General features: G+C 44.6%; 2 protein-coding genes and 2 long non-coding RNA genes across 4 annotated transcripts in view; 1 reads left to right on the top strand and 3 right to left on the bottom strand.

The window, feature by feature from the left end:
* Positions 1-2,295: 2,295 nt before the first annotated feature.
* LOC147010415 (uncharacterized) lies at positions 2,296-4,668 on the bottom strand. The gene has a single exon (XM_085858947.1). It carries the CDS (start codon positions 4,657-4,659, stop codon positions 3,817-3,819), a length of 843 nt encoding a protein of 280 aa, XP_085715073.1. The 5' UTR covers positions 4,660-4,668; the 3' UTR covers positions 2,296-3,816.
* A 5,154-nt stretch (positions 4,669-9,822) lies between these two features.
* LOC147010414 (uncharacterized) lies at positions 9,823-10,033 on the bottom strand. Its single transcript, XR_015052236.1, has 2 exons — positions 9,971-10,033; positions 9,823-9,864 (listed from the first exon to the last, which is right to left on the bottom strand). It is a non-coding gene; the product is annotated as an uncharacterized LOC147010414 (long non-coding RNA).
* Positions 10,034-10,222: 189 nt separating this feature from the next.
* On the top strand, positions 10,223-14,959 carry LOC147010413 (uncharacterized). Its single transcript, XR_015052235.1, has 3 exons — positions 10,223-10,380; positions 13,811-13,918; positions 14,603-14,959. It is a non-coding gene; the product is annotated as an uncharacterized LOC147010413 (long non-coding RNA).
* A 2,877-nt stretch (positions 14,960-17,836) lies between these two features.
* Positions 17,837-23,649, bottom strand: part of LOC147010411 (cell adhesion molecule 2-like) — a 97,057-nt gene continuing 91,244 nt past the window's right edge. The window contains exon 9 of the mRNA XM_085858945.1: positions 17,837-23,605. Within this exon, the coding sequence (XP_085715071.1) occupies positions 23,487-23,605 (119 nt within the window). The 3' untranslated portion in view covers positions 17,837-23,486. The remainder of the gene's footprint in view (positions 23,606-23,649) is intronic.

Here is a 23,649-nt window from a genome sequence, read left to right as displayed (position 1 = left end):
CGACGATCACGTGGCATAGGCTATTAATAGGATGCGGCTCGACGATTCATCGAAGTGTGAAGCCGCAGTCACACCTTGACGTTTTAGCCAGCCTATGCCGACGTATGAAAAATTTGCCGAACCAAGCTGGCACACGTCGAATACGTTATGGGTAAGTTTTGTATAGCGAGTACGTCGAGAAATTTTCAGCATGTTGAAAATTTCTCGACGTACTCGACGTATGACACGTTCCGCATACGATGGCATAAGTTGTAGGCACGCTAACGCGATCGTTGACACACGTTGACATATGTTACTTGTACGTTACTCATAAGTCGAAACACATCGAGGTAATGGTTAGCGAAGCTCTCCCTCCTCAAAATCCTGGTGGTGTATAATCAAATCTGTTTCAGGTGTATGTTCCCCCTCCATCCCCTCCCTTACCTCAAATGGCCGCACTGCTGATACTGCACGTGAAAAAGCTAAATGCCTAAACTCGGTGTTTGCAGCTAAATCTTGTGTCCTAAACCCATCACTTTCTCTACCCACCTTACCCAGTCACACCCAACTGTCCCTGGACTCTGTGTCCTTTTCTCCTAGCAAGATGGAGGGCTTGCTTTCAAACCTCGACTCAGATTCTGCAACCGTTCCAGACGGCATCAGCCCACGTGTCCTCAAAACCTGCTCTTCTGCTCTTGCTCACCCTCTCTCTGTTCTATTCACCCTCTCATTTGCTTAAGGTTATCTGCCATCTGCTTGGAAATCTGCTAACATCACTGCCCTGCACAAAAAAGGTGCAAAAACAGATCCCTGCAACTACAGACCAATCAGCCTTCTCCCAATCATCAGCAAGGTTATGGAATCGCTTCAGACATGAAATCCTTCCTCTTCTCCAATGGCTTGATTTCCGATCATCAATTTGGTTTCAGACCAGGTCACTCTACCCTGGATATGCTGCTTCTGCTCTCCCATCAATGGATGGAGGTCCTCAATGCCAGACAGGAAATCCGAGCAGTATCCCTGGATATATCACGTGCTTTTGACACAGTCTGGCACCCTGCACTACTCACCAAACTCTCTTCCTATGGTATCCAAGGCCATCTCCACTCATGGCTCGCAGACTTCCTCTCCTGTTGCAGTCAACGTGTGGCCCTAAATGGAGTTCTTTCATCCCCTCTTCCTGTCCAGGCTGGAGTTCCTCAAGGTAGCGTTCTGGGCCCTGTTCTTTTTCTGGTTTTCATCAATGATCTCTCCGACTCTCTGGAAAATCCTCTACATATCTTTGCTGATGACTCCACCCTCTGCCGTACCATCTGCCATCCCTCAGACAGGCAAGCAGCAGCTTCTTCACTCACTGCAGATCTGGATAAAATCACAAACTGGTCCAACACGTGGAACATGTCTTTCAATCTGGACAAATCTCACACTGTCACTATGTCTCTTCGTAAGGACCGTTTAGAACCCCCCCACCCCCCCCCCCCCATCCACTTTCTCAACAATCCTCTGGAAGAAGCCTTTTCTTTCAAGCTTCTGGGTCTCACCATCTGCCATGACCTTTCCTGGGAAAGTCACATTTCCAACCTCGCCTCCAAAGCCAGTCGCCGACTGGGAATCCTCCGTCGTGCAAAGTCCTTCCTTGGCCCTCTTGAGCTCCTGACCACTTACAAAGCTTTTGTCCGTAGCCTGATGGAGTACTGCTCTCCCCTCTGGGCTGGTGCTCCTGCCTCCCACCTTTCTCGGCTTCACGCTGTCGAAACCAGGGCATTTCGGATCATTGGCATCTCCCACAATGAGGTTGAGACTTTGGGCCTCTCACTCAATCACCACAGGTTGGTCGGTGGTCTTTCTCTCTTCTACGTCTCCTCTCCAGTCTTGCCCCCCTGCTCTCTCTCTGCGATTTGTACCCACCACATTTCCATAGGGTGCTCAAGGTCCGCCAACAACCCCCTTCTGGTAAAACTACCAAAATCACGAATCACTGCTCACCTTCACTCTTTCCTTCCTCTTTTTTCCTGCCTTTGGAATAAACTCCCTCACTCTATTCTTTCCCATTCTTCCCTCCAGGCTTTCAAAACAGCTGTTCACCACCACCTCTTATCATCCCCCATCCAAATCCTCGATCTTTTCTACCCCCGATAATCCACCCAAGCCCACTTCCTTCAATTCCCCTGCTTTCCTTCCTGAAGGTCCCTGTAATGTCCACCTTCTCTTCCCCATGTTCCCCGTCCCATCCCTCTCCCTTCCACAGATCTCCTAATGTGTCTGTTCTCCACTGTTTTGTCCCTCCCACTCCCGCTCTCGTCTCATGCCCCCTTGCTGTGCGCTGTGTGTTAGCTCTCAGACGAGCTTCGACAAGGTATACAAAAAAAAGAAAAAAAAAGTGTTCCAGACTCCCTGGTTTGTTGTTTTTTTTTTCTTCGGTATGACGGTGATGTTGACACTTCGATTTCTTGTGTGGTTATGATTTAAATCGTTGAGCGGCAGCCTATTAATTATATTATATTATAACTGCACTACAAATCGAAGTGTCAACATCACTGTCATACCGAAGAAAAAAAAAAACCAAAAAAAAAAACCAGGGAGTCTGGAACACTGACGCTAACCATTACCTTGACGTGTTTCGACTTATGAGTAACGTACAAGTAACGTGTGTCGACGTGTGTCAACGATCGCGTAACGTGCCTACAACTTATGGCCAAGCGTATGCGGAACGTGTGAGTCATACGCTGGCAAACGTCGAAAAATTTCAAGCATGGAAAATTTGTCTAACACCTCGGCGTACAAAGACGTATGCCAGCATACTACGAAAAAAAAAAGCCAGCGTACTACGACGTATGCCAGCGTGCTCTTAAAGTATACAAACTTACCCATAACGTATTCGACGTGTGCCAGCGTTTTAGCCAAATTTTGCATTCGTCAGGCATACGCTGGCTAAATCGTCAAGGTGTGACAGGGCCTTTAGATCCAGCTTGTGGAAGCCACAAAAATGAAAGTTCGTTAAACACCTAAATGCTGAAGTTGACTCCAGTGTTGATACCTGAAATCAGAACAAAAATTAGGAATTTCCAGCGAAGTGGAAGTGGAATGGAAAGTTGGATAAAGCTTGTGGAAGCCACAAAAGTGAAAGTTAGTTAAACACCTAAACGCTGAAAATGATTCCAGTGTTTCGTAAAGCCTGAAATCCTGAAATTGGGCCTGAAAAGCCTGAAATTCGGAATTTCCACCAAAGTGGAAGTTAATTGAAACTTAGATCCAGCTTGTGGAAGCTTAAATTGCCACAAAATTGGTAGTTATAGAAACACATAAACACAAAAGTTGGATTCCAGTCTTGAATAAAAAAATGAAATTTCCATCAAAGTGGAAGCTTTTGAGGAAGCCCTACCGTAACAACCTATCTCTTCCGTCAAAGTTGACCAAATCAAATCGAATTTTTTATATGTTGTACTTATGGACATTACGCACAGCTTCTAGGAAATGAAATTGCGAGAAAAAAATAAAAAAAAATAAAAAGTTCAAGTGGGTGTGGCGACACCCCTCATACAAAAAAGACACAACTAGACCATGATATCAAGCTTGTGTCCAAGTTTCATCAAGATCGCATCAAACGTCACGGAGCTATGCTCTGGAGCATCACAAACAGACAGACACAACGAAAATAGTGGTCATTGCTGGCGCCCACGAACCAACAATCGTAATAAGGCAGTAAATGGTAAAGGCGATACATTACTTTAACGAGATCAACTAACGTCTCACCGAATCACATTACGAAGACACGGGAAACGCCCGGATCTCCTCACAGCTTCACACTCAATACGTAATGTGTGACGATGCATGACCTCACAGCTTCCAACAACAACAACACTTTAAAGATTCATCACATTCACCCCACCTCAAAAGTTCAACAAAATATTTCCCAAGATATTCAGGAGGGCGTCTGATCCATTCAGATCGCCACAATGGGGACTGTTTAAGTGATGACAAGGGTTCAGTTGCACTCGTTTCCTCAGCTAAAGTCTGTTTCTCTGCCATAGGAGAATTGTTTGGTGTTACCTCTCCATTTTCGAAACCAGCCTGCTGTTGCTCCAAAGGTAGGGCATCACCCATCACGTTCCCAGGTGGAACATCACCAGGAGGTGCCAAACGTCGCAGTGATACAGTGGTCTCCCAGCCATCAGAAAGTGTGACGTGGGCATACTCCGGATTTGCGTCAATGAGTTCGACTTCATCCACCAAGGGATCATACTTGCTCTGGCGTACTTGTCTTTTCATCAGCACAGTGCCAGGAGAAGCCAACCAGGTGGGTATAGAATGTCCGCTGGTAGATCGGCACTGGTAGCTAAACAGTCGTTCGTGTGGAGTGGCATTAGTGGATGTGGAGAGTAGCGACCGAACAGAATGCAGAGCATCAGCGAGAACAGCCTCCCACTGCGCAATCTTCAGTTCTCGCAACTTAAGCGCTAAGATCACAGCTTTCCAGATGATACTATTGTATCTTTCCACCAGTCCGTTTCCTTGTGGGTTAAAACCAGTAGTTCGACTGGTGGCAATGCCGCGTCCATGCAGAAACTGTTTGAGTTCTTCGGACATAAAGGAAGATCCTCGGTCAGAGTGTATATAAGAAGGCATACCAAAGATTGCAAACAGTTGGCAAAGGCATTTTATGATGGTTGCTGAAGTCATGTCAGCACATGGAAAGGCAAAGGGAAACCTTGAAAACTCATCAACAACAGTTAACACGTAGCGATTGTCCGTCACTGACGGCAAGGGTCCTTTAAAATAGATGTTTAGCCTCTTAAGGCAAAGTATCTTCAACGAGATTACTTGGGTTGGCCTTATGGAATCTCAGTTTGAGTTCAGCGCAGACTGGACAAGATGCACTCATCCTTTTAACTTGTTTGACAGAAAAGGGTAGATTTCGGCAGCGCACGAAGTGGGCCATCCTTGTTACACCTGGATGGCATAACGAGTTGTGGAGATCTTGCAAGGTTTTGCCGTTAATAGCTAAACAGCAAATTCGTGAAAAGGCGTCAGCAGCAGCGTTTTCTTTCTCCGGGCGATAAACTATGTCATAGCTGTAGCATGACAGCTCGATGCGCCACCTCATAATCTTTTCATTCTTGATTTTTCCAGCTTTTTTGTTATCAAACATAAACGCAACAGACCTTTGGTCAGTAATAAGCTGAAAATGATTTCCCAGCAGATAATGCCTCCATTTACACAGTGCCTCCACAATCGCATACGCTTCCTTTTCTACTGCTGAATGCCTTTGTTCGCTACCAGAAAGAGTCCTCGAGAAGAATGCAACAGGCCTCCCAGACTGGTTAAGCGTAGCAGCAATAGCGTGATCGGAAGCGTCGGTTTCAACTATGAAAGGGACAGTTTCATCTGTAGCCATCACAACGGAGTTGGCGATGTCTTGCTTGAGAAGTTTGAAAGCTTCAACAGCAGCTAATGATAGAGGGAAGCTTTTACACTGTACTAGGGGACGAATCTTTTCAGAAAAGTTTGCAATCCACTGTGAGTAATGCGCAAACATTCCCATTGGCCGACGCAACGAGAGCATGTCGTGTAGGGGTGGAAGCTCCTGAAGTGGTCGAAGACGCTCAGGATCTGGTTTAATTGTTCCATTTTCAATTGTGTAAACGAGGAGGTCGACAGATTTTGCAGACAATACGCATTTGTCATTGTTAAATGTCAGATTATACTTCTTAGTGGCATTGAGAGATTTATTCAGGTTTTCATCATGTTCTGCCTGGTTCTTTCCACACACCGTAACATTGTCCACGTAAGTAAAGGTATTCTTGAGATTCTCCTCCAAGATAACGTTGTCGATTATCCGCTGGAAGCTTGCGACGCCACAAGTAACGCCAAATGGAATCCGACGGAACCGATATGGTTTTTGACAGGCTTCGGACGCTGTAAATGGTTTGTCTTCTTCTGTGATGGGAATTTGATGAGAGGCGCTGCGCAAATTGATTGCACTAAATATCCGATATTTCGCTACATTTCCTACCATTTCATCTATTCGCGGCAATGGGTAGGTATCGAGTAGAGTGGAACGGTTAATTGTTTGTGAGTAATCGATGACCATCCGCTTTGTATGATTATGGTTGGTTGTAACTAATACTTGAGCACGCCACGGAGACTCGCGAGGTTCAATGATTCCTTCATCACGAAGCCTCTTGGTTTCGGATTCAATAAACTTGGTATCTGCGCCGGTATATCGCCGTGACTTCACGGCTATTGGCTTGCAATCGGGAGTTAAGTTGGCGAACAACGAAGTCAGAGAAACGGCGGCAAGTCCGCAAACTTTAAGAGATGGCTTGGCTCCACCAAAGGGAATCTCAACACTCGAATGCCGTTTCAAGAAATCGTGACCCAGGATGAGGTCAGCGCATAGATCCTGGAGAAATAACAGCCGAACATCACCGTAGGTATGTTCCGATAAGATCAGCTCAACGTTGCAATATCCCTGAACATTTGAGTACAGGGATGTGGAGGCCATGGAAACTTTAGTTTTTTTTTTTTTTTTGTATACCTTGGTCGAGGCTCGTATGAGAGCTAACACACAACTCACAGCAAGGAGGCATGAGACAAGAGGGGCGGGAGTGGAAGGGACAAAACAGTGGGGAACAGACACATTAGGTGAACTGTGGAAGGGAGAGGAATGGGGATGGGACGGGGAACATGGCGAAGAGAAGATGGACATTACAGGGACTTTCAGGAAGGAAAGCAGGAGAAATGAAGGAAGTGGGCTTGGGTGGATTATCGGGGGTAGAAAAGATCGAGGATTTGGATGGGGGAAGATAAGAGGTGGTGGTGAACAGCTGTTTTGAAAGCCTGGAGTGAAGAATGGGAAAGAATAGAGTGAGGAAGTTTATTCCAAAGGCGGGAAAAAAGAGGAATGAAAGAGTGAAGATGAGCAGTTATTCGTGATTTTGGTAGTTTTACCAGAAGGGGGTTGTTGGCGGACCTTGAGCGCCCTGTGGAAATGTGGTGGGGACAAATCACAGAGAGAGCAGGGGGGGCAAGGCTGGAGAGGAGTCGGTAGAAGACAGAAAGACCACCGACCAACCTGCGGTGATTGAGTGAGAGGCCCAAAGACTCAGCTTCATTGCGGGAGATGCCGATGATCTTAAATGCCCTGGTTTCGACAGCGTGAAGCCGAGAAAGGTGGGAGGCAGGAGCACCAGCCCAGAGGGGAGAGCAGTCAGGCTCCATCAGGCTACGGACAAAAGCTTTGTAAGTGGTCAGGAGCTCAAGAGGGCCGAGGAAGGACTTAGCACGACGGAGGATTCCCAGTCGGCGACTGGCTTTTGAGGCGAGGTTGGAAATGTGACTTTCCCAGGAAAGGTCATGGCAGATAGTGAGACCCAGAAGCTTGAAAGAAAAGACTTCTTCCAGAGGATTGTTGAGAAAGTGGATGGGGGGGTTTTGTAAACGGTCCTTTCGAAGAGACATAGTGAGAGTGTGTGATTTGTCTGGATTGAAAGACATGTTCCACGTGTTGGACCAGTTTGTGATTTTATCCAGATCTGCAGTGAGTGAAGAAGCTGCTGCTTGCCGGTCTGAGGGATGACAGATGGTACGGCAGAGGGTGGAGTCGTCGGCAAAGAGAAATAGAGGATTTTCCAGAGAGTCCGAGAGATCATTGATGAAAAACAGAAAAAGAACAGGGCCCAGAACGCTACCTTGAGGAACTCCAGCCTGCACAGGAAGAGGGGATGAAAGAACTCCATTTTGGGCCACACGTCGACTGTGACAGGAGAGGAAGTCTGCGAGCCATGAGTGGAGATGGCCTTGAATACCATGGGAAGAGAGTTTGGTGAGTAGGGCAGAGTGCCAGACTGTGTCAAAAGCACGTGATATGTCCAGGGATACGGCTCGGATTTCCTGTCTGGCATTGAGGACCTCCATCCATTGATGGGAGAGCAGAAGCAGCATATCCAGGGTAGAGTGACCTGGTCTGAAACCAAATTGATGATTGGAAATCAAGCCATTGGAGAAGAGGAAGGATTTCATATCTGAAGCGATGATGGATTCCATCACCTTGCTGATGATTGGGAGAAGGCTGATTGGTCTGTAGTTACAGGGATCTGTTTTGCACCTTTTTATGCAGGGCAGTGATGTTAGCAGATTTCCAAGCAGATGGCAGATGACCTTGGGCAAATGAGAGGGTGAATAGAACAGAGAGAGGGTGAGCAAGAGCAGAAGAGCAGGCTTTGAGGACACGTGGGCTGATGCCGTCTGGACCGGTTGCAGAATCTGACTCGAGGTTTGAAAGCAAGCTCTCCACCTTGTCAGGAGAAAAGGATACAGAGTCCAGGGACAGTTGGGTGCGACTGGGTAAAGTGGGTAGAGATAGTGATGGGTTTAGGACACAAGATTTAGCTGCAAACACCGAGTTTAGACATTCAGCTTTATCACGTGTGGAATCAGCAGTGCGGCCATTTGAGGTAAGGGAGGGGATGGAGGGGGAACATACACCAGAAACAGATTTGATTAAACGCCACCAGGATTTTGAGGAGGGAGAGAGGTTTGAGAGTTCAGACTTGAGATGAGAAAGATGTTGTTTTCTGGCTCTCCTGAGGGTAGATACACACTTGTTCCGAGCTTTGTGGAAAGAACTGAGATTGCCCTCAGTTGGGTTTGCTTTCCATGAGGCAAAGGCAAGTTGTTTCAGGACAACTGCCTCGCCACAAGCTTCAGTAAACCAAGGGCGGGAGGAAGGGTAAGACAACTGAACACGAGAGGGGATAAATCTGTGCATGAGGGAGAGCAAGTTTCTTTGAAAGAATTACCAGGATGAGTTGATGTTTGAGAAAGTAGTGATAGGAGACCAGTCTGTCAGTTTGATGGCTGCTCGGAGACCCTGCCAGTCGGCTTGAGTGAAATGCCAGACTCGACGGCGGTGAGGTGGTTCTCTGATAACAGCCAGAGAGATGTCCACTTTGACAAGGACGTGGTCAGAAGAACCAATTTGAGCGAAGGAAGAGCAGCAGATATTGTCAGGGAAATTTGTCAAAATCAGATCCAGAAGAGATGGAGTTCCATTGGTTGAGATCCGGGTCGGGAAGTTGACCGATTGAGTCAGTCCCAATGAGTCGCAGAAAGTCGCAGAAGTCCCTGTTGGCAGGGAAGAGCTTCCACTTGTGGGTTTTTATCAAATTTTCGCTCACGAAGCTTTCGAAACTTCCAGTATCGATCAATTGAGCTGCACTTTCACAACAGCTTCAGCTAGGCAATCTGGCGAAGCAGCAGAGTATTGCCAGAGTGGGGATATCCGCCGAGGTTAGTTTAGAGGAAGTGGACCTGCACACTTTAGAGAAGTGACATTTCTTTCCGCAGCTGTTGCATGTAGTATCTCTTGCAGGGCATTTGCTACGAGGATGCCTATCATTCCGCAGAAGAAACACTTAGTATTTACGGCAGCAGAAGTGGCCGTCGTAGTGGTTTCGCTGCACAGATGGATTCGCTGCCGCTATTGTTTCCAGAGCTTCTTGAGATGATTTTCGGATCTCCACAACAGCAGCAGCAGCAGCATTAACAGGAGGGACAGGTCACCCACAGGTCTCGGAATGTTTCTGGGCCATCTCTCAAGCGCGAGCTTGGTCGAGAGTTGTTTGAAGGCCCAATGTTTCGTTTTCCAGCAAGCGTTGTCGTATGTGAGCCGATTGCCAGAAATTTCGCCAGAATGTTCGAGAAGGTTCGGCGCCGATGGAGCCATTGCTTTACCGCCGTGCTCGAGTTCGGATCGGCGTCGGACCTCTCCGGTTTGAGGAACTTGTCCGTGGTGCAGGATTGAGTGAATTTAAATTGTTGTGGAATATAGAAACAAGCCGATTTCATTATGGAGGCTTTAATTCACTCGATCAAGGTGATTGTCTGAAAGGATAAACAAAACACAAGTATAAACATTAACAATCGTAATAATAAGGCAGTAAATGGTAAAGGCGATACATTACTTTAACTAATAACGGGATCAACTAACGTCTCACGGAATCACATTACGAGCAAGCGTGAAACGCACACGAATCTCCTCACAGCTTCACACTCGATACGTCACGCGTGACGTCGCGTGACCTCACAGACAACAACAACAACAACAACAACAACAACAACAACAACAACAACAACAACAACAACAACAACAACAACAACAACAACAACAACACTTTAAAGATTCATCACATTCCTTTTGCGGCTTTTTATCAAAGAAAAACAATTTTGTCGAATCGGGCCGTTCCTTTTTTTTTTTTTGACGTCGGACGAACATAAACGTGTGAGGATTTTTTATTTTTTTTTTAAACCATCAACTGAATGGCGGCTGAGGTAACGTGGAGGCGCGTGCGCGACAAGCTCGCTGAAAGGCCACGGCGACTCGCGTCGTGCGCGCCACAGGTAGGGACTCTTCTTCACGACTTATTTGCCTCCGGAATAAAATAACCTGAGAGAGATTCCAATGACGGTCATTTGTGTGCGTTAAAAAAAAAAAAAAAAAAAAAAAAACTCGACGTGTAATATCTGCGCGGCGCGAGGGGTGTCACGTGACGAGCGAGTCCAATCGCCTTCTCCTTGGGTTTTTACGTGTGCAGTTCAAAGTTACCTGATATGATGAAAATGTGACGTACTGACCACCCCGCTCGCATGTTGTGAAGAAACGGCCCCTCTGAGCGCCAGACGTGTTCGCTTGACGAGTTGTTCGCCTCGTTTATAATTACGTCATCGCTGCTCAGACACAACAGAGGTGAAGCCAAAGCCATCATTAAAAAAAAGGTAAACCGAACATCTCAGCATGATTATACACCGCTCCTTCCCGATTTTCCATATCGACGCGATGCATGACGTCATCGCCAGGCGCTGAAGGGAGTCCTCGGTTTTTACTCGGTTTTCTTATTTGGTGAAAATGTTTTTTGTTTTTTTGCCAAGTACTGTATGTTGTCTGTATGTTTGTTTGTCACACGATTTTTGGCCACATTTTTCAAGCAATCATTCTGAAATGTTTTCTCCATGTCGGTGACCGGCAAAGGAGAGCAACGCTTACTTTTGGTGAAGATTCGAATCCAGATCCGGATCTGAGAATTATTTAATTTTATAACTGATTCGTCACCCATTTTAATTGTGAGACGGGGCTACAAAACGATATTGCGTGATATCTCAAAAAGTTGAGGACGGGTTCAGATGAAACTTGGTGGACGGGTTGGGAGTGTCACTAGGAAGAATTGATTCAATTTTGGTGAAGATCCGAATCCAGATCTGGATATGAGAATTATTTAATTTTATAACTGATTCGTCACCCATTTTAATTGTGAGACGGGGCTACAAAACGATATTGCGTGATGTCTCAAAAAGTTGAGGACGGGTTCAGATGAAACTTGGTGAATGGGTTGGGAGTGCCACGAGGTAGAATTGATTCAATTTTGGTGAAGATCCGAATCCAGATCCGGATCTGAGAATTATTTAATTTTATAACTGATTCGTCACCCATTTTAATTGAGAGACGGGGCTACAAAACGATATTGCGTGATGTCTCAAAAAGTTGAGGACGGGTTCAGATGAAACTTGGTGGACGGGTTGGGTGTGCCACGAGGTAGAATTGATTCAATTTTGGTGAAGATCCGAATCCAGATTTGGATATGAGAATTATTAAATTTTATAACTGATTCGTCACCCATTTTAATTGAGAGACGGGGCTACAAAACGATATTGCGTGATATCTCAAAAAGTTGAGGACGGGTTCAGATGAAACTTGGTGGACGGGTTGGGTGTGCCACGAGGTAGAATTGATTCAATTTTGGTGAAGATCCGAATCCAGATCTGGATATGAGAATTATTAAATTTTATAACTGATTCGTCACCCATTTTAATTGAGAGACGGGGCTACAAAACGATATTGCGTGATATCTCAAAAAGTTGAGGACGGGTTCAGATGAAACTCTGTGGACGGCTTGGATATGTGAAAAGGACCAATTGATTCGATTTTAATGAAGATCTGAATCCGGATCCCGATTCGAGAATTTTTCAGGTGATTCTTCACCAATTGAGAGATGGGGCCAAAAACTATGTATCGCATGTTATTTGTAAAAGTTGTGGACGACTTGTGACAAAACGAGGTGGAAGAGTTGGTTAATATGTCACAAGAACGAGCCGATTTGATTTTGGTTAAGGTTCAGAATCAGATCCGACCTATCATCAGTGTAATACAAAATTTAAACTGTTAAACCTTGCGGAGGTACGTGCTCGACCGAGTGCCGCTCCGCTTCGCCAAGTGTCACTCGATTAGTGTTTTTATTTTATTTTCATTTTCTTGTTTGTTTGTTTGTTTGTCCGAGCGTTGTCTTAGCCATCCTTTGATCGAGGAAGCTGAAATTTGGGGACAAAGGTGAAGATGTGCTTTGGCAAAAACGTTATTTTTTTGATTAATAAATTAATTTATTAGTTATTTAAGTTTTTTGAAAAATTTAATTTTTTTTATTAATCAGTTAATTCGTTGATTATTCATTTTTCGATTAATTACTTAATTCTCGCTGTTAGATTCGGATGAAACGGTGGTGGTTTAGGTATGCTATTCGGCAATTGACTGAAAAATTAATTATAATTTACCATTATTATTTATTTATTTTAATTCTGCAATTAATCGATTCATGTGTTCCGCTTCCTCCCACTTCCGACTCAATGTGCTCCAACGGGGCATCACCAGGTGCCGAAGCTGCCTCAGTGAAGTCACGCGTTGGAGGATTGTTATTTATTTATTTATTTGGCATGGTGGCGGTGTACTTTGAATGCGCCGCTACTTGTTCGAACATTATTTCAAGCTGAAACACTTTAGTTTCTCTCCTTCAAAATAAATGGATGTGCCGCTGCCATCACGCAATTCAGACGTCCAATGCTTTTCATTCACACCACCAATACCAGATCGAGATGAAAATTATTTTCTGTTCAAATGTAATGCAAAAAGCAGTTCAATGCCCCCCTCACTGCCCTCCACCCTTCAATATCTAAAAAGGACCTTCGTCCAGCTAAATAACTCCAACCCTGAACCCAAGATTTTACTACGCTGGGTTGGGATGGTCCTCACCACCTCTCTTCACTGGTCCCTCTCAGTAACTACGAGTTAAGTTTCTTCACCATTGTGCTGAGTATAGATTGGAAACGCCGGAGCAGGTGCCATTTCGAACTTGGAAACATATCCGTGTCACTGTATGTCGGACATGTTGCACACGTTCATATCCTCGTGTGCAGGACGTTGCACACATATGTCCGGATCCCGGTGTAAGACATCACATGTGTGTCCGTGACACGGTTTGTAGGACATCACACGTGTTGATGTTGCTGTGTCACAAACTTATCCGTATCCCCTTTTTGGGACATGTCATGTGTCTGTGTCACTGTGTGTCAGGCATATTACACACGTCTGTGTCCATTTGTGTAGGAAATGTCATGTCCATGTCACAGTGTGTAGGACATGTCCTCTATATATCCTACACACTGACACATCACACATGTCTGTGGTCCCTTGCGTAGGACATGTTATACATGTCCGTGTCACTACGTGTCGGGCATATTACATACGTGTCTCTTTGTATAGCATGCCGTACACATAACCATATCATTGTATGTGGTACATGTCATACATGTGTCCATGTCACTGTGCAGAACATTTCACAGACACGTGTGTCCCAATGTGTAGGACATGCCTGTGGCCCCATGCGTAAGACGGGTCATATACAATATACATGTCCATGTTGCCATGTGTAGGACATATCACACATGTCTGCGTCACTCCGTGTACAACTTCTTACCTTTGCACGTTCCCCCACCCCAAACCCAGGGTACTGAGTATGCACGCTGTGTGTGGCGAGAGCACGCGGCAGGGAGGCTGCAGCTCGGGGTTTGCGCGAAAGAGTTTTCGGAGCTACGGCGTTGTCTGCAGCATGGGGTGAGAGTGGACCTAACTCTGTTGATTACACAAAACAAACCGTGCATGTGTGCCAATAACAACACTCACACTCCATTAATATTAACACACACACACACCACCAAACAGTAGCAGACGGGACCCACAGTTTAATGACCATTTGAGGGAGGACAAACACACAGGATGAATCGCCCTGCCTGTGCAACACCAGGATGAGAGTTTATAGCTGGGTTAGGATTCAAACCCAGGCTAGACACCTCAGAAGGGAGTGTGCGCATCTTGAGGATATCGTGCAAAGGCTCATGGGGGTGCTTGTGCATGTATAACGTGTAGGAGAAAGACATTAATGTACATCACTGTACTTGTACATCAACAGACGAGCACACATGAGATGTGGGATTTTAACCTGGGTTCCTTGCATCATGGGCCATCAGTTCAGGTGGGAACACCGAACAGGTCCTCCCCAACTACAAGAAAATAATGCACAATCATGAAGCAAATGCAAATTCAATGACTTTCCCAGTAATTTCCGTGGAGGCAGTCACATCTCGTCGGTGATTGGCTGAAACGCGTGTGATGTCACCATTTAGGAAAGGCATTTGGTAATGTGTAAGAACGACCCACTGTTTGTTTTTGTTTTTTTGTAAAAGCTTTTCTCACGAGGTCTGTTGACCATCTTTGCTTTTTCCCTCGAACCCATTGCAGGGATTGAGACCCGGTTAATGAGAGGAGGCTTTCCAGACCTGGATCGGTTCCATATTGAGGGCGTTTAACACCAGGCCTTTCCATTTGTGGGGGATATTTATTTAGGTACCATTCACTCAATATCTATTAACATTGTGTTTGAATCGGATGAAAATGGATTACTGCACAATTTAAAATATCATTTTCTCTTTCGTTCACGTTTTTGTATCTTCTCTTTTCATCCCTGAATGAGATGATGAACGAAACGAAACGGATTCAGGGATTGGGATAAAACAATTTTGTTGAAGTTCCGGTTTGTTTCACTGGACCCAAAAGTTAATTGTATTCACTATCCGATTAAAGTGATCGGTGAGAAAAGGTGTTCCGCTCACTTCGGGGTGAACGAGTGTGGTCGACGATGGACTACCGCAACACGTACCCGGTTCGTACGGTGAAGTGCCAGGCCTCCGTCGTTCTGGTTCATCGGCTCGGCCTTGACGGTCTGAGTACGCATCTCGCATCGACCCTGACGAAGGGCACCTTGGGCCAAAACATTGGATTCCGAGCAATTTGCCTTTTCACCAAAACCTCGTCGGTCGTGTTTGTGCAAAAAAATTTTCCCGACGAGGTTGGCGCAACATGCGCAGACATGTCAGACCTATTCCGATTTGAAGAGTTCCATCATTGTGCCTCCATATTGTTGAGCGCTTCATCGATATCTTGACTATTAACCCAGGCTGCTCCAGCCTTGCCGTTCGGCATTTCCAATTGAATCTACTGTGTCGTTTCAACATCCGTTAAAATCGGAATGGAAATCTGAAAACGATGGCGTTCTGAGTTAGACGCCTCGGACGTTGCAGTAGAACGGCAAGTTGGGGAAAACGAAACAATAAAGAACTCATTGCTGTGTTTATAAGCACTCAATTACACATCGTCATTCCAGGCTTCAATTTGACTCGATAAATACAGTGCCTTCAGAATGTATTCACACACCTTGACTTTTGTCACATTTTGTGATTCTACAGCCTGAATTGAAATGGATAAAATAAAATAAAAAATTGTCACCGATCTACACAAAATTACCAATACAGTAAGTCGTCGACTTACGACCGCGACCGGTTACGACCGACCAGTCGCAAGTCGATTTGGTCGTAAGTCGACCAACCTTTATTTTTTACCTTTATTTATAGTGTATCGGCCGATGCAAAAATTACTGCATGTTTTTTTATACTGTTTAACAATATAATCCAGACTTTCAACAAACTTATGAGTTCCTTCCTCATCTGTACTCGCTGCTTCTCCAGTCACTCGAACATTATAAATTTGGAATGTTTTCTTGAATATTTTGAATCAGCCAGTACGTGCTACAATTTCTTGACTGTAGTTTTCTCCGGCGCGCTCTTTCAAAGTCTGAAATAGACTTCTAGCCTTCGTCTGCACAGCAAAAAGGCTTAAAAGGTGTCCGTTTTTGGATCTGATCTTCCATCCAAACATGCAGCAATTTCTCCATTTCGTGGATGGGCCCGGTCCGTTGCGTCGTTATTACTGTCGATCGCATGGGTGCAGAACCTTTCACAACTTCAGTAATCCTTTCTTTATCTTTCAAAATCGTCGACACAGTAAAGTGAGATAACTTAAGATCACGTGCGATCGCATTCACTTTCTTTCCTCCTTTGTACTGTTTGATCACCTGCATTTTCGTGGCGAGATCAATGGCCTTTCTTTCCTTCTTGGCAGGTTGAGGAGGAGACAAAGATAATTTCCTCTTGGGGGTTTGAAGTAAAATTTTTAAGACAAACGGATACGGATAAACTGCGCTACACCGAGACCACGCTAACACTGCCAGGCGCTGGGGCGGAAACTGTTGTACACCCAGCTGGGCATCACTCGCGTTGCCAGACGTGGAGCAGTCGTGACCAGACATACAGTACATATCGCGGGCGTGGTCGTAATGTCGATCAGTCGTAAGTCGCATAGGTCGTAAGTCGACGACTTACTGTAATGGCAAATTGAAAACATGTTTTTAGAAATTTTTACAAATTAATAAAAAATGAAAATCTGAAATGTCTTGTGTCAATAAGTATTCAACCCCATGAGTCATTACTTTGTAGAAGTGCCTTTGGTAGTGATTACAGCTTTAAGTCTTCTTGGGTACATCTGTAAAAGCTTTTCACATCCAGATTTGGGGAGTTTCTCCCATTCTTCCTTGCAGATTTGCTCAAACTCTGTCGAGTTGGATGGGGAGTGTCGGTGAACAGCAATCTTCAAGTCTTTCCATCGATTCCCAATGGGATTAAAGTCTGGGCTTTGGCTGGGCCAAGCTGTTAGGGTTAAATTTTCATCTCATCAGACCACAGAATATCTTGCCTCACGTTCCGAGTCTTTCGCGTGCCTTTATGCCAACTCCAGGCATGCTGCCATGTGCCTTTTTCTCTGGAGTGGCTTCCGTCTGGCCACTCTCAAATAAATCTTCAAATTGTGAAGTGCTGCAAAGATTGTTGTCCTTCTGGCATGTTCTCCAATCTTAGTCAAGGAACTCTGTAGTTCTGTCAGAGTGGTCAATGGGTTCTTGGTCACCTCCCTGACCAAAGTCCTTCTTGCCCGGTTGCTCAGTTTGGTTGGACGGCCAGCTCTAGGAAGAGTCTGGGTAGTTCCATATTCTTTCCATTTTCTAATGATGGAGCTCACTGTGCTCTTGGGAACTTTCAACACTCAAGAAATTGTTTTATACCCTTCCCCAGATCTATGCATCTTCACAATTCTATCTCGGAGTTCTACGGACAGTTCCTTGGACTTCATGGGAGAGTTTCTGCTCGGATGTGCACCGTCAACTGTGGGACCTTGTATGGAAAGGTTTCTTTCTAAATCATGTCCAATCAATTGAATTAGTCACAGGTGGACTCCAATCAAGTTCTTGAGACATCTTAACGATGATCAAAGGAAATTGGATGTACCTGAGCTCATTTTGGAGTGTCATAGCAAAGGGGTTAAAAATTTATTGACGCAAGCCATTTCAGCTTTTCATTTTAAATAAATTTGTTAAAAATCCGAAAAACATATTTTCACTTCATCAATAATGGGGTATTTTATGTAGATTGGTGACAATTTTTTTTTAAATTTAATCCATTTTAAATTGAGGCTGTAACACAACAAAATGTGACAAAGGTCGAGGGGTGTGAGTACTTCCTGAAGGCACTGTCTTATCATGAATGAGAGTCGTATCAACCTGATGCAGATGCAGACATGGACACGAGACACAGGAAGTGACCACCTTTATTTCCACAACCTGCAGCAACCCCTCGCCACGTGGAAACCATAACATCACCATCACAATCCGTCACATCTCTTTACACCAAACATGTCAAACCCTTTTGGATGCAAGTTCAACTCGCCCACAATAGAATTGTTTCGAACTTTCACAGATCAAAAACCAACAGGATTGGATTGGGTATCAACCTCAAGGTGAAAGAAAAGGACTCGGGTTCAAATCCCATCAAAGCGGATTGAGACTACATTTCAATCGAGGCAACTCAGGTGCACAGCTCGTCGATGATGACGATGACAATAATAATAATAATAATAATAGGAATAACTAATAACGGTAGTAATGAGTCATCAGTGATAAATAGATGGTGAGGGGCCAATCATGTGGTTCCATAAACACTTTAGCCACAAGTTCCATACACGTCAATGCTCCAATTGTCCTGGATTTGTCAGATACAATACAACGGCCCCTTCTCCAAACTGACCATGACAAAGAGGACATTTTGGAGAGATGCAAGTGTGCAATTGCATGATGTTTCTTTGTAAGCCTGCGTTACCTTGTGAGTTCCAAAGTGTTATTTTTTGGATACAGATCGATGCTTATGGAGAAGCGAAAGAACAGAGTGAAGGTTGAACAGACCTGATGATGGAATGGAGGAGAGGTGGTGAACGCACAACGCCATTAAGAGTCCAGAAGATCAGGGAGGTCTTTGAAGTCCGACACGAGGTGGCACCGATGGGCCGCGTTGAAGGACCGGAGGGAAGAACAGGAATGGACTAACACGGTGAAGAAATGCCACCGGTGAGCGAAGGAGAAAATGGATGTTTGTAACATACAGGATGGTTCCTGTGTATGTTTGAAACAGTTTAATTAGAACATCTCTTTCCTTTGAAATTCTATTCTTAAATGTAAAAAGAGAAAGGAAAAAAAAACACAAAACCTCTAATATCCCTCAAGCTGTCCCTCGAATTGTGGTGAGGTCTGATGGATTGCCCTCCTTGAGGTCCCTTCGTTTCATTATATGACCACCTTTTCTGCATTGTTCCCCTTTGTGCACCTGCAAATGCTAAGATGATGCAGCTCTCGTCGGCCAATTTGCAGTTTACCGCACCTACATTACCACTGCAATCGAAACTTCTTCATCACTTGGCGCATGCAAATCGACAAAACCGACTGATTGGTGGATTTATTTTCTCGGTGACGGTTCTTCTGATGGACTGCTTTCGACCTGGAAGCTTCAAGTGAAGGTTTTCCTTTTCAATTAATGATTTTCTTTCCAATCACCAACTCTTCAAAACTCTCGTTATGATCATTGGACTTTTCAGTTTGATTTATATCCAAGGGAAGTTATTATTACGTGGCTTTGATGTCGAGGCTTTGAACGAATTCGAACAACTTTGCAAACAGGTTTGCGCAAGCTGAATCGTGTGGGATCTTGTACTTGGCATGGCCAAGTGTGATGTGTTGGTGAACCAGCTGCTTACCAGGCCGGTAAACATCGAATAGAAAATGTTTTTTTTGTATGAAATGTACCGTCCAATAAGAGAAACAGAATTGAAGAAGAAATATTATATACAGGGATATATTATGAGGACGAGGAAGAAAAATCCTTGTGGAAGTTGAAAATGGAAAGCCTGGGGGGAAGCTCCAATATCCTGGAGATGACAACGTGTTGCGAGGATGACTTTCTGGACCTGTTACTTGACTTAGTGCATACAGGGTGGAGAGAAAGCAAAGCCCTCAAAGATTGTGTTGATGCTGTGCTGATACCCATCCCTAAGAGTTGTAATCTCAGTAAATACGACACCTCTCCTGTACATAGTGGGTTAACTGGTTGGAAGGATCGTGCAGGAAAGGCTGCAACATCTGGCTGAAGAAGAACTCGCAGAATCTCAGTGTGGCTTTATAAAGAGAAGAAGATGTACAAACATGATTTTCACAGTGCGGCAGCTCGTGGAAGAGTCTTGGGAGCACAAAGCCAAGAAATTCTTCATGTATATAGACCTTAATAAAACCTATGACTCTATACCTCATACTTCTATGTGCACAGGACTCGAGTAGCTTGGTATACCGAACCAAACCATCACACTCGTCCAGTCCTTCCATTCGTACATTCAGGCTCATATCCGTCTGGATGGCACTCTTCTTGAGGAGATTAATGTAAATGATGGGTTGAGGCAAGGATACTGTCTGGCACCAGTGTTGTTTAACTTGTATGCTTGCCTAGTTGTGGAATGATGGACTGCACGTGTGAAAGAGACAGGAGGCATTGGGAGTTGATTTGAAATATAAGTATGATGGGAAGCTATTCAGAAGGTACACAGCATGATGCCAATGAGGCACGGATGAATGAATATCAGTTTGCAGATGATGATGTTCTCCTTGCTACAACCAGACCTAGAGCTGAGAGAAAGCGTTGCATGAATGCCACCTAGTTAATAAATGTTTTGGTTATTCTGTCAACATCAACATATAGCTGTCAACATCCACCATGAAATTTAACATGTGAGTGAGTTTCTGTATCTTGGATCTGTGATTGAGTTATCAGGAAGAATGGATCCCGACATTGACAAGCAATCGCACAGGCATCGAAAGGATTTGAAGCTTTACGCAAAACAGACTTTATGGCCAAGAACTGGATCATAAAAACCGAAGTGAACCAAGCAGAGTGTATCATTGTTTCGTTATAGATCTGAGTGTTGGATTTCCTTTGGGAGACATCTCAGGAGACTGGAGTCCTTCCAACACAGATGTGTACACCCATCATATTTGGCATTTCCAACCAAGTGCAGTGGACCCAACACATATCACAAGAAGTAAGACAACACTGGGGAGATCTGGATACGACAAGAGCTACGAAAGTGAGGGCATGCTGCCTGGAGTGGTTTGGTTGGGCATATGGCCAATATGCCTAATCACAGCTTGTTAGGTTGGCTGCTCCAGCCTCGCCCATGAAGTAGACCGTGTAAAATGTGGAGGAATGTTATCCGAAGGGATAAAGAGATTTTTTTTCTTCTAAACACTGTCGAGGCTCGTATGAGAGCTAATGTAGAATGAGTGGGATACCGGAAAACGAGTGGTATGACGAGGCAACCACATCAAAGGTAAGATGGCTTTCCACGTACTGCACAGCAAGAGAGTGAGAACTCGGTAGACAGCAGCATACAGCTGACCAGCTATTAAATCAAGTGTCTTTTGGAATGTCAAAAACCCACCAGTGAGCAGCAGGGAGCTGTTCAATGTCCAGTTTGTCAAAAATGTTTTGCCAGCCGAGAGGGCCTTGTAGTGCACAGATGTTGTCTGACTTATTTGGGGGCACAAGGGCTAATTAACCATATTATAGCAGGTGTGTGTGTGTGTGTGTGTGTGTGTGTGTGTGTGTGTGTGTGTGTGTGTGTGTGTGTGTGTGTGTGTGTGTGTGTGTGTGTGTGTGTGTGTGTGTGTGTGTGTGTGTGTGTGTGTGTGTGTGTGTGTGTGTGTGTGTGTGAGAGCGCACGCGCACGCACGCCCGCGCCCAAATTGGAATTGTTAGCTGGTCTCCCTGAAACAATAATCAAAGGATTTAATTTGTGTAAAACAAAGTCCACTTCTCCCACCCTTAACACCAACATAATGATACTGACAGCAAATATGGTTCAATGATAGGGAGCGGGAGCCATATTATCTGGAATTCCACTCGTTTTAAATCTTTACGACAAAATATATCACAACATTTCAATAATATTATTATTATCATCGTCATCGACTGACAAGATTCATTCCCGATTCGACTTGAATGAAATCTGCAGTTCGAATCCATGTCGTAATTTGACAGATCTTACATCCAGAACCACTCATTGCCAACAACCACGGAAATGAGGAATGACACGGCACCATTCAGTCGCAATAATACGGCACGTGGGAGGAAAGAGTCACGGGGTCAGGGGGTCAGGGAGTGACAACTGCGGGAGTGGTAAAATGACAGATATTTTTTTTTGTAACTTTTGTAGGAAACACCATCAGGTAGAAAACATACAAACTGGTAACACGCCATTTAAAGGGGAAGTCACGGTTGGAGACACCAGCGCTACAGAGCTGGGAGAGAAATACGGGGAGGAGGAGGTGGAGCAGGAGAAAGAAGCAAAACCAGGGATACAAGAATCTGGCACAGTTGAAAGACTGATCGGATGGGGTGAGGAAGGGCATTGGGGTGGTCCCGTCTGCTGGAGCCATTCTGAATGGGCAAAACAGAGATTCACAAATGATGGGAGGGGTGGGGGAATGGATTTGTTTGGACCAATAAGCCAAGAATTAGAAAATCTGTTATATTGAGAGTTCGATAGTTGAGGAATGGAGAACGGGAGGAGGGGGGACCCGAGGAGCTGCTGCTCGTAAAAGGAAGTTTTGCTTGTGTTGCATCACAACAGCACCTCTCACTTAACAACCTGGCAGGAGTGCCAAGTCATCTCATGTAAACCTTTATACCTTTAATTGGCTGCGAGTTTTAGGCCAAATGGTTCAAATTCACACATTCTGCCCTCCGGGGACTATCTTCACGGAAAGAACGAGAGTAATCATAAGGAACGAATTCAAAAAACAGCTTTGAACAAAACGGACTCCGTTTAAGAACTCTATGAATGGATTATAATTAGGCGTAAAGATATTTTACCCAAGTTTTTAAAAAGTGAGATAGTATTTCAAGTGACATATATGGATTATATTTGTCTACGTTGATCAGGAATCACGCTGAGCAAAAAATAAATTATAAATTCTCTCAATAGTCTGCCCCATTCATTTAAGTCTTTATAAAACATCACATCACTAATATATTACCTTCAATAGCAGAAGCATAAATTATAGGACACTTTGTAAAAGCATTATATTCATAGGTAATTGTTTTCTTTTTTTCAATAACACCGCAGTTTTATCGATTTAATTACTAAGACTCCATGTGGCATGTCAAGACGACCGATGGAATCCACTCTTTGAGACATCGGTCATCTCACGCGTGTTGGCGCTCGGAGAATATCGAAATATTCTCATCGCGGAGGTGTAACGGGCAACGACCCGGTTCCTGCCAGGTTTGGATCCACCTGGACCGTCCTCTCCTGACGGCAGGGCCACGGGGCCTACGCTATGGGCCCAATACGTGTTTAGACAGTTCCGTGAAGCCAAAACGATTATAGTGTTTTTTTAAAAAAATGGATTTAAAAATTAATACCTCGAGGGATAATAAATATTTATACACTCAATTATTTATCAAATTATAAACAACAATTATTAGTCAAAGGAAACATTGAACTAGTGAAGAGGAATAGGCTGGAATCAGTGCATTCTGCGCTAGAGTCTCCAAGCATGATCTTAGCACTACAAACACTACGCAGGAGAGAGATGGAGGATAGAGGGAGAAAAGAAGAGGGAGAAAAATAAGTAAGAGAAGCAGGAGGAAGAGAAGAGTAAGAATAAGAAGGAGAAGAAAAATAATGAGGAAATTGAAAAAGAAGAGAGAGAGAGAGAGAGAGAAACAGGCAGAAAAGAATAATGGAGAGTGGGAAAGATGAGATCGAAACCCAAGAAAAAGAAACAAAGAGATTGGCAACAGGTGCAAAAAAAAATTCGTGAGGGCACACTCCTCACGGGAAGTACATTCTCTCTTCCTCTTCACAGAAAGTATTCCTTCTTCTCTTCTTGTGTCCCACGCCCACCCTCTGCATTCAAGATGGCCGTATCCGCATCAGTAGCATCTTCTGCTCCTTTCGCTTCATTGGTTAAGTACGTTCCTGGGGTTTGGGAGCAGGGCAACAAACGCAGTGGTGACCTCATG

The sequence above is a fragment of the Eptatretus burgeri genome, chromosome 16 (genome assembly GCF_056783735.1).
Source record: "Eptatretus burgeri isolate ZD-2024b chromosome 16, Ebu_testis_v1, whole genome shotgun sequence".
Classification (NCBI taxonomy): Eukaryota; Metazoa; Chordata; class Myxini; order Myxiniformes; family Myxinidae; genus Eptatretus; species Eptatretus burgeri.
This window is presented reverse-complemented; position numbering and strand designations above follow the sequence as displayed.